Consider the following 19,857-nt stretch of genomic DNA (forward strand, 5'->3'; position numbering starts at 1 on the left):
TATTTAGGGGAAAAAAGCAAAACACACCACCACAAAAACCACACCTATCATTTTTATTACGCCATCTACAGAAAGTAAAGATTTACAAAATCTTCTGGGCGAGAGGGTACATGAAGAAAGATTGATTTTCCCAAGTGGAGGAGTAAAGACCCCAGGAGGGATGTGCGGTTTTCATGTTTATCTAACATAAGCTTTGGTTTTAAAAGGCTGAAGAACACTAACTTGGCATAAATTATAGTCCTGTTCCCGAGGCCCCTGCCTGTTCCAGAGGGTTGCAGAGTCAACAAAACCTGAGGGCTCTATTACACAAGGGAGTTTCTATTATTCATGCAGGTTAGAGGAGCCTGGGGAAATAACCTTGTGACTCCACCAGGTGTCTGAACTTTTCTTCACTTTGGCAGGGGCCTTCATTCTTCCCCTCCCCCAGGCCTGGGCATAGTCGGAAGGTCAAAGCTTCCTACATAATTGCGTCTTTACCCAACCATTCTTCCTTTCCTCTAGCCTTTCTAGAGCATAAGCCCTTGCAAACTTTCTTCCGGGCACAGCACACAACAACACAACAACAGGAGACCTGTGAGTAAGGTGGGAAAAAGGCCCATCCTGCAGGCCAGCGTGTATGTAGTCAATTCCCACCGACTAGCAAAGGGAAGCCTGAATCTGATCAAGCCCCTCCACCTTACTACTACTTCACAGGAAGTAAATGGGGTAGAGGAATACGTTAAATGAAACCGAGGAGATTCAGTCAGTCGAGGGTGAGACATTTCATAGAACATGTGACCTGGTCTACTTAAATACTGGCATGAAGTAAAGGGGGAGAGAGAATCATTGTGGATTAAAAGAGCGATAAGGACAAACACCAATGCAATTTGTGGACCTTGTTTGGATCCCAATTTAAACACACTAACTGCCAAAAGACATTTTTAAAACAATCTGGGAAACTTAAAAATACAACTTGAATATAAGATGATATTAAGGAATTATTGTTAATTTAAAAAAAAAAATTTAACTTCACTTAAAGATCATTCTTTTTTTTTTTTTGGAAACCTTTTTTTTGGGGGGGAATTTTTTTTATGGAAACCCTGGTGGTTTAGCGGTTAAGAGCTCTGGCTGCTAACCAAAAGGTCAGCAGTTTGAATCCACCAGGTACTCCTTGGAAACCCTATGGGCCTATGGGGCAGTTCTACTTTGTCCTAGAGGGTCAGTATGAGTCAGAATTGACTTGATGGCAATGGGTTTGGTTTATGGCTTTATTGTTCATTTTTATAAAATTGATAGTATAGTTATGTCAAACAAATTTATCATTTATTGATAAATACTGAAATATATATGGAATAACTAGTATTATGCCTAGAATTTGTTCTAAAATACTCTATCAAAACAAAACAAAACCCAGGAGTGTGTGTATATATGTGTGTGTGTGTGTCCATGTGCATAAAATAGGCTTGGCAAAATTTCAGAATTGTTAAGGTGAATGATAAGTCCTGAAGTTCATTTCACTGATTTCTCTGCTTTTGTGAATATTTGAAAATTTCTACAATAAAAAGTAAAAAAAAAAAAAAAAAAAAGAGGGGTGGAGTAAATGAATAAAATTTTTCCATTCAATTTAGCGACTGGCGGTCATTGGAAATCTTGGTGAGAGCTGTTCCAAGGCCAGATGGGAGTAGAGGCGCATTTAAGTTTAACAAGTATTTTTTTTTTTTTTTTAATAGGAAGAGACTTTAGGATTTTTAAAACTTGATGCAACGAGAGGTTGAATACACAAGAGAAAGAAAAAGAAACCCATAGGGTAAGTTTCCTGAGAAAGTAGGAGGAAGTGAGAGCCAACAGCACAGAAGAGGGGTTGGCCTTGCCCCCCACAGTTACAGGCCACAGACCCTGTGCTAAGATAAACCAGGGCCCTAAGAGGCAAAAGGAATCATTTTTTAGAGCATTCCTAGAGAACAACACATATAGAAAATAATGGTGTGACCTTGAACTTTGGGAATTCCTTTGCCTAGATAGCTCATGAAATATTTTTCATCCTCACAACATTCTTCTAATACAAAAAAGGGGACAGATATTAAGAACTATGGGACAGAAAGTCTATACTTTGTTAAAATAGGGTTCCCAGAAGTTAATTGACTCCCATTTGCCTTTTCAAGCTTAGAAAGAGCCAGCCAAGGGACCTCTTGGTCAAGGAGGCAAGCCAGGTTTTCCAGAGCCTAATGCTGTCCTATAGGGTCGCTATGAGTCAGAATCGACTCGACGGCACCGGGTTTGGTTTTTTTTTTTTTTTTTAAAAGCTGTCCTGATTCATAACTCTCGTTCTTGGTTGGCTGAGCCCTTCCTGAAAGGAAGAAAGCCTGAGCGGAGAGCAGTGCAGACTCAGGTCAGGTGCTCATCCAGGAAGACGTCCCTCCCTGGTGTCATGGAACTGACTCCACTGCCATGTTGCTAATGAGCATTGGTGCCAGGACCCAGTTAGTATGGCTTATGGTCATCCCTTCTGGGGCTGGGCCCAGAATTGTCCAGGCCTAGAGCTGATATGCCCAGCTTGCCAGTGCAGGCAGGCTACTCTGCCATATCATGCCGAACGTGTCCATCTCCTTCCCTCCTTTCACCAAGCCTAGTGCTCCAATCAGTCTTCCATCCCCTAGTTACATACCATGAAGAGTCACCCGCTTCGTTTTCTGCTTTCTGTCCCAACTCAGGTTTATTTATGTGCATCCACGGGTTTCTTCTCAAGGTTCATTTGGCAGCGAGGCACCAAAGAGAACCAAGAAACCCTCTACAGAGTATCTGTCATCGTTTCTTGCCGATAGTGTTTGGGCTTAGCCCAGCAACAGAAAGCAGAACAAATATAGACATTTCATCTTTCCATTTCACTGGCTAAGGACAAGAGAATTAGAAGAAATTGAAGCAAAATAAAGAAAAAAGTGCAACAGACACATTTAAATAATTACAATATTATTATTGCAGATACAAAGGGTTATCCAAGTGCTTTTCAAATGAAATGCTGTCTTCAGGCTAAATACAAATTGACAACAGGGTGTCAAGACCCAGGGAAACCAGTAATTCTCCTGTGGCAGGGAGCTTCTGGAAGAAGGGGGCCACACCCTGGGCTGGTGGTCTCCAGGGTCCATTGCTTACTCTGATTAACACATCATAGACATGCCAAAATCTCTTACCTCACACACCCTGAAGACCAAGAAACATCTTGGAAATACTAATATACTATCATTAGTTTTCATAATTAATAAATAGACACATCAACCCACAGGGTTATGAGCTGCTATATATCATGAAATATATTCATAATTTGTCTCAGCAAAATTTAACAATAAATACTCTTTAAATCATTTTAGAACAATGATTATTCCAGCTGGAAATACTCCTAAACATATTTCAAGAACTTGACCAGACCAAGACTTGCTTTCAGCTATACTTTTGCTGCACCTGTTTCTCCTCTTCGGGGAAATTCTAACACGGGTTGTCTATTTTGTCACTGATAGCCAGGTTCTTATACATTACATGACTACACTCAGTTCCAGGGCACAGGATCTGTTTTCAAGGCACACACAGAAATTTATCAGTGAGAAGAAAATTCTATTTGGAAAAAATCTGTACTTTTCTATCTCACTTACAAGGCCAAGATTGGTCCAGATACCAACAGGAAGAAGGCTCTTTTTTTCCCATTGCTCCCACTAAATACATCCATCAAAATTGTATCTGGGATGAGCACGGTGTAAGAATCTGAGCAATATCAGGGTCCACAGTGTCTTGGCTGCAGAATGTAGATCTGAAAATTTTAAAGAAAAAATAAATGGTGTTTTACATGTTTTTTGGGGAAAAAAAGGACATTGGTAGTTCTTATAAAGACTAATTATTATTTTGTAAATACTTTTACAAATATACTATTGACTTCTTAATCATTCCTTAATTGCAAAATTTCAAGATGTGCAAATTTTTATACTAGTTGCAAATTTTTAATTATGTATAGATTTTAAATATTATTTATAAAATTTAAACTATGCTTGGAAATGCAAAGGAAAAAGCAATACTTACTCATATCCGTATTTTCCAGATATATCTATCACCATTTTTGCTCCCAACTTATTCTGAGAATATCCAAACGAATACTCCTTCCAAACGAACTCAATACTTGTAATGTTTCCAACGTTAACATCTGTATCAATTAATTTTGTGTAAGTCATGCCTGGCTTAAGTTTTCTACTGTAAACAGAAGAAAAAGCCTCATAAGCTTGCACTGTGAAAGAAAACATCTGTGTGTACCATGGAATGGGTTCTTTCCATTCACACTGATCAGCATCTCAGAATAGTATGGTTCTGAAGCTTGAAAGAAGGGTGAGGTGAACAAGAAGCTTGGCTAGCTGACTTCCAGATAATGCCTAGAGAGAGGCATTATCTTGATGAGTTTTCCACCGTGAAAGAGCTGGTCTTGGCTATGTGGTATCAGAAAACAGATTTTATTGACACTGGGAAATGATCACATTGTCAACAATGGACGAAATTCACACAAGACTGATCTATAAGCCAGAAGCCTGTTTCTCAATTCATAATGGGGAAATGCTTCCTTTTTACGAACCAGACTGTTCTCCTACCTGATCCCTGGCACCTTCTTTATCCATATAAAAGAACACGGGTAACCAAACTAGTGATCTGAAGGTGTTTTGGTGAGCATGGCAAAAGAACAGAGAGGTGAATTATCTTGGGGCATGTTCCATCCAAGCCAAAATGAGACCAGATGAAACTTTCCCTCCGTACGGAGCAAAAATCCTTCTCTGAAGGCACACAACAACAACATGGCCCAGACTGCTCATGTCACCCAGATCAACATCTCTTACCTCCTCCACAAGGGCTACCTGACTCCCCATTTTCTCTATCTACTGATAACTATCCTCCTTCTGATGATACAGTCCCTTTTTTGGTTGTGTAGGTAAAATAAATTAAGCTGTAGTTAGTAACTGATTAAGCTACAGTCCAATCTAACCTAGTACCCACATTGATCCCTATTACATCACCTAGCCTTATTTTCCTCATAATACCTGTCACTATCTGCTACTTCCTTACTCATTTGCTAATTTATTGTCTTTCCCTCTAACTGAAATATAAGCTACATGAAAGTAGGAACTGTGTTTGTACTCCAGCAATGAGAATAGTTTCTGGCACATCAAACTAAAACACCAAGCCCACTGCCACCAAGTCGACGCCAACTCAGAGTGACCCTGTAGGTCAGAGTAGAATTGCCCCATGAGTCAGACTGCCACATCTTTCTCCTGAGGGGCGGCTGGTGGGTTTGAACTGCCAACCTTTGCGGTTAGCAGCCAAGCTCTTTAACCGCTGCACCACCAGGGCTTTTCCTGCCACACAGGAGGCACTTAAATGTTTGTTGAATAAATGCATGAATATGGTATTCTTAGGGCTGGTTTTATTCCATGACAATGCAGCATTTATTGATTTAATTATCAGAAGGCAACTTTACTTTCGAGTTCTTAAGGGTAATGTCTTGGTGGCTCCATGAACTGCCTTCTCTCAGTGCCATACAATGCAGCCCTTCATTAAAGTGTCACTAGAAGCACTGGCACTGGGTTTTGGGTTAGAAGCTCAAACAACTCAGATATAACCTGCGGTGAGGCCAGACCCTTACAGCTTAACTGAAGAAGAGGATATCAAGGCATCTGCTGGGGACCTTAAAGGCTTAAAAGAGGATCGAGTAACTATGCAACATTACAAACAGCTGCTTTAGACATTATCAAAAGAAGTACAGAAATGTCAAAACACTTCCACAAATCTTCAAAGGGGCAGGCACTGCATATTCGTCCCCACCTGCCCCCAGGCCAGGTGTCTTTGTGAATGGAACAACCTATACAGCCTTATGCAGTAGCCTATGAGCCACCGAGCCACAGGCACACTCTTACGTTAAACTGCTACCAGACGGGTGGCTTCATGGAACCGTGAAGAACAGGTAGAAGCGAGATATGCTAAGTCAGGGAAGGGTAGTTGGAAAAGAACAGCACGGGCAAAATCAGGAAGGGAGGCAAGAGTGGGATCTATTTAATGCTGAGGAGCGCAAATGGTGTAACCTGGCTAAGCTGAAGAGGAATGAAACACCCCTGGAAAGCTGGGCCAGAGTCCTGTCCATCAACCTAGGATGCCGAAAATCACTGACAGAATCCACACTTAACACCAGTTACACCGAGACGACATGCAGGAACTCAGCCAGAGTGATTAAACCGATGCATCCCACGGCTGACAAAACAACCACAAAATCTCTGCTTCTCATGCCTCCACCATTATTTCAAGATAATGAAAATCACAGAAGCAAAACATCTAATCCATTCATCTGTTAGCAAATAGTAGCATCTAGTTAGTGTGTGTAATGCTAATTCTGAAATGAATTACAGAATTAAACAATGGAAGTGAAACACAAAGATGCTAGGGTTGATCAAATAAAACTTCAAGAAAGTGCAAGGTAAAGGGGAAATTTAGCCAAAGACACACAGTGAATGTCTGTACTGAATCATTCCTAAGACTAACTGTGCCGACACATGTCTCATCTCTGTGGGTATGACTTATAGGGAGTTTACTGGAAATTTAGCAACTGGTACACATTTTTAAAATTTCACATGTAACTTATGACCTATGCAGATAAAGACACACGCTGTAGTTTGCATAATGTTAAATGGACTGGATTAAAAATATGTCTTGTGTATGTCATTGTTAATTTTTTTCCACTTGCTTATTACCTAGGCCTGCATTTTCACATCTCAGTTTCCTACCATTTTCAGTTTCTAGTTGGAACTGTCAAGAAAATAGACATTAGGATTCCTACTTTATATCTGGAAAACCGGAAATAAAAAGAAAAGTCACACATCGCACAGTAGCCCGTATTGCAGGAAAAGTGAAGATCGAGATACTTAATGAGTGTTTACCGAGTGCCCACACTGTGTTAGCTGCCAGCTCCTCGCTCTTACCCCTACCTGGCTATCTCCAACTCCCCCGTTTTCCCAGTCGTTCCGCCTACACGGAGAAATACGCTCCCCTGGGTGACATTGTTTCCACTGAGTTTGACAGATAATTTGTGCCTCCAACCTGGAAATAAAGAGAAAAAAAGAAAAGAAAATGAAGGGTTAAAAATACTGGCAATGCACAGTATCCTGGGCATTTTAATGAAATACACATTATAGGGCTAAAGCAGAACAAGGCTTTAGATAAATTCATGAAGAAATACAACTTAATATAATTTGAGTGAATATGGTGGGAAAACTACATTTCAAAACATATATAAATGTTCACATTTTAGTTTTCCAAAAGTAAATAGTTTAATGATCTTTCAAAAAGAAAATGTGTTCATTTGCCAAGCATTTTTATCGCTTTTTAAAATAGAAGTTGTGTGTCTTCTTTCGCTGATTTCACTTGTATTCTGTGACATGTATACTTTCTATCGCCAGGTTTTTTATTCACCATAGTTTCACAATTCATAAACATTCTAGAAGACCCCAGGGGCAAGAAGGTCTGTGCTTTTATAATCATTTAGAGGCAGAGTGCATTGTCTTTGCCGTCCTGCAGGGATACAGGCTAAGAACACCTAGCTGGCATAGATCTGGGTCTGCAGCTTACCTGGCAATAGCATAATTCCCTTGAACATGGTTAAGTATAACTTTTTTAAAAACCTAGAGCTAAACTATCCTTTCATCCTGTATCCTGAAATTCTTGTATGCTTAGTAACTTTTAATAACTTTAACTATGAAGAATGCAATTCTTCATAAAATTTCCACCAGAAAGGGAGGGAGAACTTACCAGAGAAAAGTATTTAATTCATTGAGTTAATCAATGCCAATGACCCTTTCCCCTCTTCAATCCACTTCACTGAAGTCTGGTTCCCACTACCATCTCTGCACTGAAACCACTCTCACTAAGCTCACCAGAGATTGAGTTGTTGCTTCCATACAATAAACCCCTTGAGCCCTTGTCTCAGCGGACCTCTCAGCAGGTTTGGTGGAATGAATGCATATTCTCTTCTTCATTGTCTTTGTTCCCTTGGCTCCTCTAACAACCCCCTCGGCCCTTGTTTTCCTTCCATCTCTCTACCCATTCATTCTTCAGTCTCCTTTTCAGGGGCTTCTTTCTCTGCTTTCTTTTCTTCTCATTTGGCACATCTCCTTGGGTAGTTACATCATCTACTTTCACAGTGGGTTAGTGTTTATACATAGGTGCTGCCCAAACTTCCATCTCCACACCATATCTATCTCCAGTGGCTCAGACCCTTATCTCTAACTGCCTAGTAGGTACGCACACACCCGAGCCCCAAAGGCACCTCAAACGTAACATGTTAGAAACTGAACCTCTCATCTTACTCAAACCAGCCACTCTTCCCGTGTTTCCAACCTCAGGGAGTCCCACATCATCCCTCCAGCAAGAATTATCCTTGACTTCTCCCTCTTCTTCATCCCTCAAATCTATTCGCCAAGGTCTACTTAAGATTCGACTGCCTAACCATCTCTGTAATCTCTCCACTTCTCTCTACCTTTCTGCCTGGAGTGTTACAACTGCCTGACAGGTCACTCTGCCTCCATCTTGCCCCCCTCTAATCCAAGCAGCAACTAGAGTCATTTTCTAATTCTTACAACGCTTTACGTGCTTTCTATTGGCCCAAAGAAAAAGCCCAAACTCACCACATGGAACACAAGGCCCTTCATTCTCAACTTAATTCTCCCACCTCATCTCATATTACCATCCTCCTCGTCCTCTACACTCCCTCAGGGGCATCTTCCTTCAGTTCTGCTCTCTCTTACCTCCACCATTTACATATGCTGTTCCTTCTTTCTGGAATATTCCTCTCCTTCTCTGTCTGTCCTACTCATCCTTCAGGATTCAGTTTAGAAATCACTTTCCCTCAGAAGGCTCCTCTGAGCTGGTTGTGGAAGTTCCTCCTTTGTGTTCTGTGAGCTCCCTGAATGTCTCATGGCATAAAGTTTATTACTCGGGATTGAAACTGAGATGTTATTTGTAGTCTTCCCCACTAGCCTACACTCAATGAGGGACTTTGCTGTATTGTTCTTCACTGTTCCAATGCCCAATACTCAGTAGACACTCATTAAAAACTTCAATTTTTTAAGATAAGCACCTCGAAGCATTACAATAAAACTTAGTTATAATACTTACGGGCAAATGGGGAAAGAGTCCCTGTGTTTAAAAAATAATATGGTCTATCATCCTTCATGTTTTTGAGGTGAAATCTATCAGCAAAGTGACCCATTGTTGGGCAACCTTCTTCGGGACAATGGAAGCAATTCCCCTGGGGACAGAAAATAAGTAGTTATTTAATTAGAAGTTTTTCTCTTCAATAAACTCATGATATATTACTAAGCTATAATAAATCATTGGAATCTAAGTAAATAAAGTATATGATTTAAAAATGACCAAGTTGCCAGTTTTCAAAAACAAAGCAAAACAGGAAGAACTGAAAGAAAAAGATAAACTACCTATTATAAAAATGGGTAAAGGATATGAATAGATAACCCACATAAGAGGAAGCTCAAACAGTAAAAAACCAAAACCAAACCCAGTGCCGTCGAGTGGATTCCGACTCATAGCAACCCTATAGGACAGAGTAGAACTGCCGCAAAGAGTTTCCAAGGAGCGCCTGGTGGATTCGAACTGCTGACCTTTTGGTTAACAGCCGTAGCACTTAACCACTACACCACCAAGGTTTCCAGCCCAAATAGTCAGTAGCTATGTAAAAAGATGCTCAGCCTCAATACTTACCAGGAAAATGCTAAATAATAAAAGATACGAGGGGCAGGTAGGAACGAAATGCAGTGTGCTCCTTTTAAGATTTGTGGAAGTTTTTTTTTTTTTTTCAATTTTATTTATTTTGTTGTTGAGACTATGCACAGCAAAACACATCAATTCAACAGTTTCTACATGTAAAATTTAGTGACACCGATTACCTTCTTCAAGTTGGGCAACATTCTCACCCTCCGTTTCTGAGCTGTTCCTCCCCAATTAACATAAACTCATGGCCCCCTAAGTTTCCTGTCCAATCTTTCCAGTTGTTGTTGCAATTTGATACCATAAAGATAGTTCTTAAAAGAGCATAATGCTCAAGGCAGACGTTTTTTACTAGTTGCGCTAAACTATTGTTTGGTTTTAAGAAATCTTCAGGGGATATTTTTGGTCTAAGGTTTAAAGATTATCTCAGGGCAATAGTTTCAGGGGTTTGTCTACCCTTTGGGAGTGTTTGTGACATTTCTGTACTTGTTTTGGTAATGTTTAAAGAACCTGTTTGTGATATTTTTGCATAGTTATTCAATCCTCTTTTAAGAATAATTAAGGGTTTCAGGTTCTCAGCAGATGTCTCATACAGAAATGAAGTCAGCAGAACGAATGTGTTTGCTACCTAGTCTGTTCTTTGCTACTCTTCATACTCAGCAGAACTGAAAATTAAAACAACTGACAACACCAAGTACTGGTGAAGACAGAGAGTAGAGAATTCTCATTTACTGCTGGTGGGAGTATAAACTGCTATCAGTGGATGGCAATTTGGTAACATCTAATAAAGAGCACATACACTTTGACAATTTCACTTCTAATATATGTCATAAAGAAATTTCCTTCCAAGTATGTAAGGAGGCATGTAAGGGGCATTTATTGCAGTATTTCTTTTAATAACAAAAATTGGAAATGACCAAAATGCACATCAGTAAGGGGATGAATAAATAAGTGGTGGTTGGTTCTTATAAAATAAATGCACATCAATATAGATCTCGAAATTATAATATTTTGTGAAAAAAGAAAACCCAGAAAGATATTTATAATGGGATACCATTCATTTGATACATGTCAAATTCACTTCAAAATCTGCCTTAGGGTACAAAGTGAAGAATATAAGGGACTTTGATTTCTTCATTTTATCTGTAAGTTTTTAACTCTAAAGTGTAACTAAGAATCTGTGTAGCGGGTGATTGAGCATTTGGGCTTTTAAATTTATAAAACATGGACACTTATGCTAGGACTACAGGAAAACATTATTTAAATACCATTTTTAATAAAGGGAAATAATAGTAAGGGCTTGTATTTATTGAGTGCTAATCAAGTGCCACGGGAGAAAGATGTAGCTGTCTGCTTCCGTAAGGATTTACAGCCTTGGAAACCCTATGCGGTAGTTCTACTCTGTCCTATAGGGTCACTCTGAGTCAGAATCGACTTGATGGCAGTGTTTTTTTTTTTCTTTTTCTTTTTGGTAACCACGTGCCAGGCACTATTCTAAACACTTTGTGTGTATTTAACTAATTTAATCCTCACAAAATCCCTGTGAGGTTTGTTGTTGTTGTTAGGTGCTGTCTAGTCGGTTCTGACTCATAGCGACCCCATGCACAACAGAACTAAACACTGTCCGGTCCTGCGCCATCCTTACAATCGTTGTTATGCTTGAGCTCATTGTTGCAGCCACTGTATCAATCCACCTCGTTGAGGGTCTTCCTCTTTTCCGCTGACCCTGTATGATGTCCTTCTCCAGTGACTGATCCCTCTTGACAACATGTCCAAAGTATGTAAGATGCAGTCTCACCATCCTTGCCGCTAAGGAGCATTCTGACCACACTTCTTCCAAGACAGATTTGTTTGTTCTTTTGGCAGTTCATGGTATATTCAATATTCTTCACCAACACCACAATTCAAAGGCGTCAACTCTTCTTCAGTCTTCCTTATTCACTGTCCAGCTTTCACATGCATATAATGTGATTGAAAATACCATGGCTTGGGTCAGGCGCACCTTAGCCTTCAGGTGACATCTTTGCTGTTCAACAATTTGAAGAGGTCCTTTACAGCAGATTTACCCAATGCAATGCGTCTTTTGATTTCTTGACTGCTGCTTCCATGGCTGTTGATTGTGGATCCAAGTAAAATGAAATCCTTCACAACTTCAATCTTTTCTCTGTTTATCATGATGTTGCTCATTGGTCCAGGTGTGAGGGTTTTTGTTTTCTTTATGTTGAGGTGTAATCCATACTGAAGGCTGTGGCCTTTGATCTTCATCAGTACGTGCTTCAAGTCCTCTTCACTTTCAGCAAGCAAGGTTGTGTCATTTGCATAAAGCAGGTTATTAATGTCTTCCTCCAATCCTGATGCCCTGTTCTTCTTCATATAGTCCAGCTTCTCATATTGTTTGTTCAGCATACAGATTAAATAGGTATGGTGAAAGGATACAACCCTGACACACACCTTTCCTGACTTTAAATCAATCAGTATCCCCTTGTTCTGTCTGAACAACTGCCTCTTGATCTATGTAAAGGTTCCTCATGAGCACAATTAAGTGTTCTGGAATTCCCATTCTTTGCAATGTTATCCATAGTTTGTTATGATCTACACAGTCGAATGCCTTTGCATAGTCAATAAAACACAGGTAAACATTCTTCCGGTACTCTCTGCTTTCAGCCAGGATCCATCTGACATCAGCGATGATATCTCTGGTTCCACGTCCTCTTCTGAAACTGGCTTGAATTTCTGGCAGTTCCCTGTTGATATACTGCCGCAGCCGTTTTTGAATGATCTTCTGCAAAATTTTGCTTGTGTGTGATATTAATGATATTGTTCTATAATTTCCACATTCAGTTGGATCACCTTTCTTGGGAATAGGCATAAATATGGATCTCTTCCAGTCAGTTGGCCAGGAAGCTGTCTTCCATATTTCTTGGCATAGATGAGTGAGCACCTCCAGTGCTGCATCTGTTTGTTTTAACATCTCAATTGATATTCCATCAATTCCTGGAGCCTTGTTTTTCGCCAATGCCTTCAGAGCAGCTTGGACTTCTTCCTTCAGTACCATTGGTTCCTGATCATATACCACCTCTTGAAATGGCTGAATATCAACTAATTCTTTTTGGTATAATGACTCTGTATATTTCTTCCAACTTCTTTTGATGCTTCCTGCTTCTTTTAATATTTTCCTCATGGAATCATTCACTATTGCAACTTGAGGCTTGAATTTTTTCTTCAGTTCTTTCAGCTTGAGAAAGGCCGAGCATATTCTTCTCTTTTGGTTTTCCATCTCCAGCTCTTTGCACATGTCAATATAATACTTTACTTTGTCTTCTCGAGAGGCCCTTTGAAATCTTCAGTTCTTTTACTTCATCAATTCTTCCTTTTGCTTTAGCTGCTTGACGCTCAAGAGCAAGTTTCAGAGTCTCCTCTGACATCCATCTTGGTCCTTCTTTCCTGTCTTTTCAGTAACCTCTTGCTTTCATCATGTAGAATGTCCCTGATGTCATTCCACAACTCGTCTGGTCTTCGGTCACTAGTGTTCAGTGTGTCGAATCTATTCTTGAGATGGTCTCTAAATTCAGGTGGGATATACTCAAGGTCATATTTTGGCTCTCGTGGACTTGCTCTGATTTTCTTCAGTTTCAGCTTGAACTTGCATATGAGCAATTGATGGTCTGTTCCACAGTCGCCCCCTGGCCTTGTTCTGACTGATGATATTGAGCTTTTCCATCATCTCTTCCCACAGATGTAGTCAATTTGATTTCTGTGTGTTCCATCTGGTGAGGTCCATGTGTATAGTCGCCATTTATGTTGGCGAAAGAAGGTATTTGCAATGAAGAAGTCGTTGGTCTTGCAAAATTCCATCATTCCATCTTTGGCATTGTTTCTATCACCAAGGACATATTTTCCAACTACTGATCCTTCTTCTTTGTTTCCAACATTCGCATTCCAATTGCCAGTAATCATCAATGCATCTTGATTGCATGTTCGATCAATTTCAGACTGCAGCAACTGATAAAAATCTATTTCTTCAACTTTGGCCCTAGTGGTTGGTGCGTAAATTTGAATAATAGTCGTATTAACTGGTCTTCCTTGTACCTGTATGGATATTATCCTATCACTGACAGCGTTGTACTTCAGGATAGATCTTGAAACGTTCTTTTTGACGATGAATGTAACACCATTCCTCTTCGACTTGTCATTCCCAGCATAGTAGACTATATGATTGTCTGATTCAAAATAGCCAATACCAGTCCATTTTAGCTCACTAATGCCTAGCATGTCGATGTTGATGCGTTCCATTTCATTTCTGATGATTTCCAGTTTTCCTAGATTCATACTTCGTACATTCCAGGTTTTGATTATTAATGGATGTTTGCAGTTATTTCTTCTCATTTTGAGTCATGCCCCTGTGAGGTAGGGGTTCTTATTCTCCCTATTTTACAAAGGAGAAAACAGAAACACAGAGAAGCTGAGCAATTTGTCTAATGTTTATCATCTAGTAAGTGAGGGGACAGATACGAGCCCAGACATTCTAACACAAGTCCTACTCTTTTTTTTTTTTTTTTTAAAGACAACTTGGGTAAAAGTAGAATAAAACATATCAAGGAAATTGACTCAAAGTTGTCTAGTTTTTAACCAAAATTAGCATTCACATGGCCCCGGAGTCAGCTCCTAAGGGTTCTTCAGTCTGGCGGTGTGATGCCCATTATCTCTGAATATATGACTCTGACACCACTTTCAGCATAGGAAATGCCATGACCTCTTAGCTTCTCAGGGTGGCATCCGTGGCAGGAAGAAGGCGAAGTTGGGGAAAAAGAGGATTTATCTGGGAAGTGCCAGTGTGTGCGATGTTCCAAAATGCCATCAAGTTTCCTGAGAACAGCAGTTCACCAGGGCTTATTATAAGCAAGGACAAACTCTGAGAAGACACAGACACCCTGAGCTCATCCACCTGCCTTCGTTTGCAACCGGAGGCAAGGCGTGTTCTGTCCCAATAGTGAGCTTATTCACAAAGTGCTGTTACTTAAATGAACTTGAGCTGGAAACCCCACGTTTTCCACCCCAATAAAACAGGGGACTAAGTCTCCAAGGCACAAGAACAAAAGTCTTTTCTACTTCCCACTAGAAAATAGATTTTCTTTTTCCTTTTCATAGTTATACCCAATGAAAAACACATTTAGCTCAGATCTGGCACATGCTTTATGACACAAGCAAAATCAGATTTGGTATTTTGTCACATATTGATCTGTGTAGTGCTCTTATGCCTTAGTTCTGCTATGTATAAATAACTGAATTTTAATAAAATAATTTCCATGTTCCAAGTACACGGTAATATATTCAGTTATAGTTATTGATTGGTGCAGCCTTCTCAGGGTATCTTTGAAGATGATATTTAAAATATATGCACAGAAATATTTTTGCCCTGGACTTATGCCTGTTACACAGTAGCACCTAATTACTGCATAACAAATGGCCAAAAAAGCAAAATTGGATATAATCTTCAAAACAGCTGAAACAACCAGAATACAAATAGTGGGTTCAGTTATTTCAGCCCTTCAGCAATCTCAGCTACTGTTCAGTACTCAGCAGAGAAACAATCCATTATTTCTCAGAATGGCAGATAGGTTTTTTTGCTACGTACTCAAAAGCCCTAATTTCGAGTTGGCGGATCATGTTTCAAAAAATTAGTTGATAATTAAATTTCACTGCAAAGTGTTTTACTTACTGCTTTAAAAGATTCATAGGATCTACAAGGATAAGCAATAAATGCATCCGGATTGAGAATGCTTTCAGCATAAAAGCGATGACTCCGGGCATGGTTACAGTCAAAGAAGGAAGTTACTTCTGCGAAAACAATTAATTACCAATTAACTGAAAGCAACTGACTGATAACAGATGGCGTGAACCATTTCTTAGAGTAACTTCAAATGCAGTTTCTGGACTTGGAGAGGCTAGACAGCCAGACCTTGTGTGTAGGCTTGGATACTGCACAGCACTCATCAATATTCTCATATTCTTATCTTTGCACCAAAGGATTCTTTGTGTGAATCTAAAGGGATATTCAGGCTGGGTAAAGAAGCAAAAGCAAATGTAGATGACTTTGTCCTCTGACACTAATATCCCCAAGCACTTCCCGGATCTCTGCCAAAAGCATTTAGAGCTTTAAGAGTCCCTGTGCACACAGCAGCTCCACTCTAGAACAATTAAGTTCCTGTCTCCCCTTTCGTGCAGCAAGGACTGAGTTCCCTCTTACTCAGTCACAAACTATCCAGCCACATTAGTCAGTACATCCCTTTAGCAGTACCTAGAGATGAGGGAGGTGGGGCATATTATAAAGAATGTTAATAGCATATGAGTTTTGCCATTGTCAGGCATGATATCATTGCCACCAGTAGTTAGGATATTGCAGTAATAAACAATAGGGATCTAAATATATTTGTGCCATCTGAAGTCATCATAGCATTCTAGTCGTTTCTGCTTTCCTTACCTTGCATAAGTAACGTTCTTACTATATGGCATCGACCATTCTTCCAGTGACCTATACGGTTTAGTTGATCTTTAAGAAACTCTAGTCTCTTAAATTATAGGTCACCAGAAGGATGGTCCATGTGGTAGACCCTTATACTAGAATAGTGGGCCTTTACCCTTTCACAATGTCATGTTACCCCTCCTCCCATCAAGAGATTGCACCTATTTTTTCACTCCTCTGGAATATGACTTGTCTTATGATTGCTTTGACCAAGAGAGTATGGAGGAAGTGACCTGGTTAAATTCCAGAGCCTAGTCCTTAGAAGGCTTAGCCTTAGCCAGCTTCCACTCTGCCTTTCATGGAATGGAGCCCCCATGTAAAGCAGTCCCAGCTACCTGGCTGGGGAGTGCGACCCTGAAGGATAACAGACTATGTGGGGAGAGAGGCCACTTAGAGGATTAATACCAAGGTCCCAGACATGTGACAAGGCCACTTTGGAGCTCCCCAGTGCAGAGGTGTGTCTCAGGTATGGCAGGTTTGGAACCTGCCCTGGGCGTCACTTGAAGGGGCGGGGAGGTGTGCCACTGAGCTGTCTATTAACCCAGTACAACCCAACATCTGTCCTTCCTCAAGCACCATAGACACAGAGGCACACAACGGGAGGTAGAGGGTACCACTTGCCCCCAAGTGCAAGTACAAGTCCAAGGGGACGATAGACAAGGCACGGAATGACATTCCGTGGTGCCACAGATATGAAAGGCGCCTAACTGAGGCAGCCAGACAAGAAGGGGGAAGGTGTGTGTTGCTGCTATCAACGTCTATTCATCTTGAAATGGGGGCACGTGCAACTTAGAGATTGCCCCTGGGTGCTTGTTACTCTCACTAGAGGGGCAATCTCAGTGCTTGCCATAGGCACCCTTTTCTGTAGATCTGCCTCTGCTCCCCACTCAGCCCAGCTCCCAGCAGGATGCAACCACAGGGGTCATCCCAGCTGACATCACCCGGAGTAGACTCTGCTGAACTCTGACCAAATCCTGACCCATAGAACATGAGCAATAAAATGATTGTTCTTTTAAGCCACAATGGTTTGTTATGCAATGGATAACTGAGACAGCATAATTTCAGAAATGCAATAGAATCAGCAGAGATCAATACTTGGCATTATCTTTTTTTTTTCCTAAAGAAATGCTTCTATATCAGGTTATTATATATACATATTTATAGTCACGATCGATTGTGATTTGGACAAGATGGATTTTAAAGGTAAATGGTTTCTTAGTAACAAATATAATGTAAAATAGAATATTGTGAAGCCTTAAAACTCATCTAAAGACTTAACATGAATGATAGATAAACATGCTTTTAATCTAATAAAGTTGTAGGAAATCTTTGAACATTTCAAAATGATAGCTTATGATAAATGTATATTTTACTTGAATTGATCCTTTACAGAATGCCAAATGCTTTATGTATAATACTTAATATAGTTATAGTTGGGTAAGAAGTCTTATGATCTATATTTTATCCTAATAGCAATGATTTTAAATTACAATATAGAAAAATAAGAGAAAAATCAGTTTTACAATAGGCCTATTTTTGCTTATTTGAACTAGGTAGAATCAGCTTAATTCTTGTTTTAAGTGTCTGTAGATTCATCAGTTCATAAAAAAGCAGCCATTACAAATCGCATTTACTCTTTGCACAAATATTAAAACTTTGTAATTTATCTCTGGTGAAAAAGAAATGCAAGCTACTCTCAATGTCACGGTCTTTATTCTAAAACAGCCAAATGAAAGATCTAATAGTTTCATCATCAAGATATTCTGGCCACACAGGATCAGCTGGTGAGATAGCCACCATTCAGCTGGCAAGGCACAGAATCGTTCGAATTTTTCCTTTTACTATCCAGATGTTTAAACACCACAAGCTGAACCATATATTCCTTTTGTGCCCAGTAATTTACAAAGTTAGGTAAGCCTACTTGTGGTACTGGTTAACTCTCACTTGTCAAACTGGAAAACTCTTGCTTGACTGGAAATCTCCAATTATAAGGCACACATCTATAGGGCACTCAGTTATGAGTTATCAGTTATTTATATGAGGCACAAAAATATTTTATATCATATCACCTTATCATCATCATATCAAAATACATGTTGCATTATTATGTATTATGTATGATATGTTATGCATCACTATTTTACATCATGACGATATGTGGAGAGAGAAGGGAAGAGAATTCCCAAATAATAAAATTTTGGTGCCTTATAACTAAGTGTCCTATAAATATTACTATTATTGGCAACCACTATAAAAGGTTAAAAGCTATTAATTTAATTTGTGAGTACAGCCTCCAAGAGTGATTCTATTTAAAAAAAAGTTAATCCATGTCTCTTTTCTGCTCAAAACCATCCATAGCTCCGGTCTCACTTTAGAAAAACTGAAGTCCATCGAATCTTGTGTTATCTCCCTCTGCCTTATTCCCCCTCTGGTCTCATCCCTAATAGCCTCCTCTCTTCCACTTTACTCGAGCCACAAGAGCCACCTCACTGCCTAGAACCTGACAGTTAGACTCCTGCCCCAGATCCTTCGCACTTGTTGCCCCTGTCAATGTGGAATGCCATTCCCCCAGGTATTTACATGACTAACTCCTTTTGGATCTTTATTCAAGAGCCATCTTTTCAGTAAAGACTTCTGGCCTCCCTACTAAAATCTCCTTCCCCCATTTCCACCCCCACTGCTACCAAAACGTGACTTTCCCTTCTATGCATTGTATTGTCTCCTTAGCACTTACACTCTTTGTTTATTGTTTTCCTTCCAGATTAGAACCAGGGCAGAGATTTTTGCCTTTTGTATTCGTTCCTATGCCTGCTGTCCCTACAATAATGCCTGGCATATAGTAAGTACTCAGTACACATGTGGGGAATAAATGAATGCATTCTCTGCATTTATATTGAGTGACTACAATATGCTAGACATTGTGCCAGGCACTGAGGATACAAAGGTAACTAAGACACGGTCCCTGGCTTCAAAGATGTCACAACTAGTGGGGAGCTTCATACATGCAACTGTGTTTGGGGCTAAAATATAAATACATACAGAAAGGATGTGGGATCCCACCCAAGGATGGAGCTGAATGGATGATATATGAGTAGCCTTCATATTTTAGAAAGTATTTACCTTTCTTATAAGCACTGAAATCAAATTTAAATAAAGGTGTTAGCAAGTCATCGCATCCGGGCATGTACTTTCCTCCATTTGGGTAAAAGTCAAGGTGACCACAGGCATTAATAGTCCCAGCACCTAAAGTAGATCAAAGCAGGGTAAATGCTTCTAAAAATCTCTGTGTTTCGATGAAGCTTCTGCTAATGTTAAAAACTTACCAAGCTCAAAGAGAAAGCGAGCTGCATTTGTGTGAATGATATCGACAAATTTGGCATCTGAGGGGTCCAGCCTGACTTCCTTTGGAGTGTCATGGAAATACGGCCCAGCTGGGTCCAACCCTAGGAGAAAGCATCATGTCTATTACACAGAAGGACTTGCTATACAAGCGCATGCTTGATTGCGATGTTATTTTGGAAGGATAGATGGTGAAGGCAAAGTATTCTTTCCTATGTAAT

At 39.9% G+C, this 19,857-nt stretch overlaps 1 protein-coding gene across 1 annotated transcript in view; it reads right to left on the minus strand.

Annotated features, from left to right (window-relative positions):
- Positions 1-3,696: 3,696 nt before the first annotated feature.
- Positions 3,697-19,857, minus strand: part of PNLIPRP3 (pancreatic lipase related protein 3) — an 82,616-nt gene continuing 66,455 nt past the window's right edge. The window contains exons 8-14 of the mRNA XM_064269901.1: positions 19,621-19,740; positions 19,418-19,540; positions 15,494-15,612; positions 9,166-9,298; positions 6,981-7,092; positions 4,045-4,212; positions 3,697-3,778 (exon numbers count right to left, since the gene is read on the minus strand). Coding sequence (XP_064125971.1) covers positions 3,697-3,778; positions 4,045-4,212; positions 6,981-7,092; positions 9,166-9,298; positions 15,494-15,612; positions 19,418-19,540; positions 19,621-19,740 — 857 coding nt within the window. The remainder of the gene's footprint in view (positions 3,779-4,044; positions 4,213-6,980; positions 7,093-9,165; positions 9,299-15,493; positions 15,613-19,417; positions 19,541-19,620; positions 19,741-19,857) is intronic.

Source organism: Loxodonta africana, chromosome 16 (assembly GCF_030014295.1).
Source record: "Loxodonta africana isolate mLoxAfr1 chromosome 16, mLoxAfr1.hap2, whole genome shotgun sequence".
Lineage (NCBI taxonomy): Eukaryota > Metazoa > Chordata > Mammalia > Proboscidea > Elephantidae > Loxodonta > Loxodonta africana.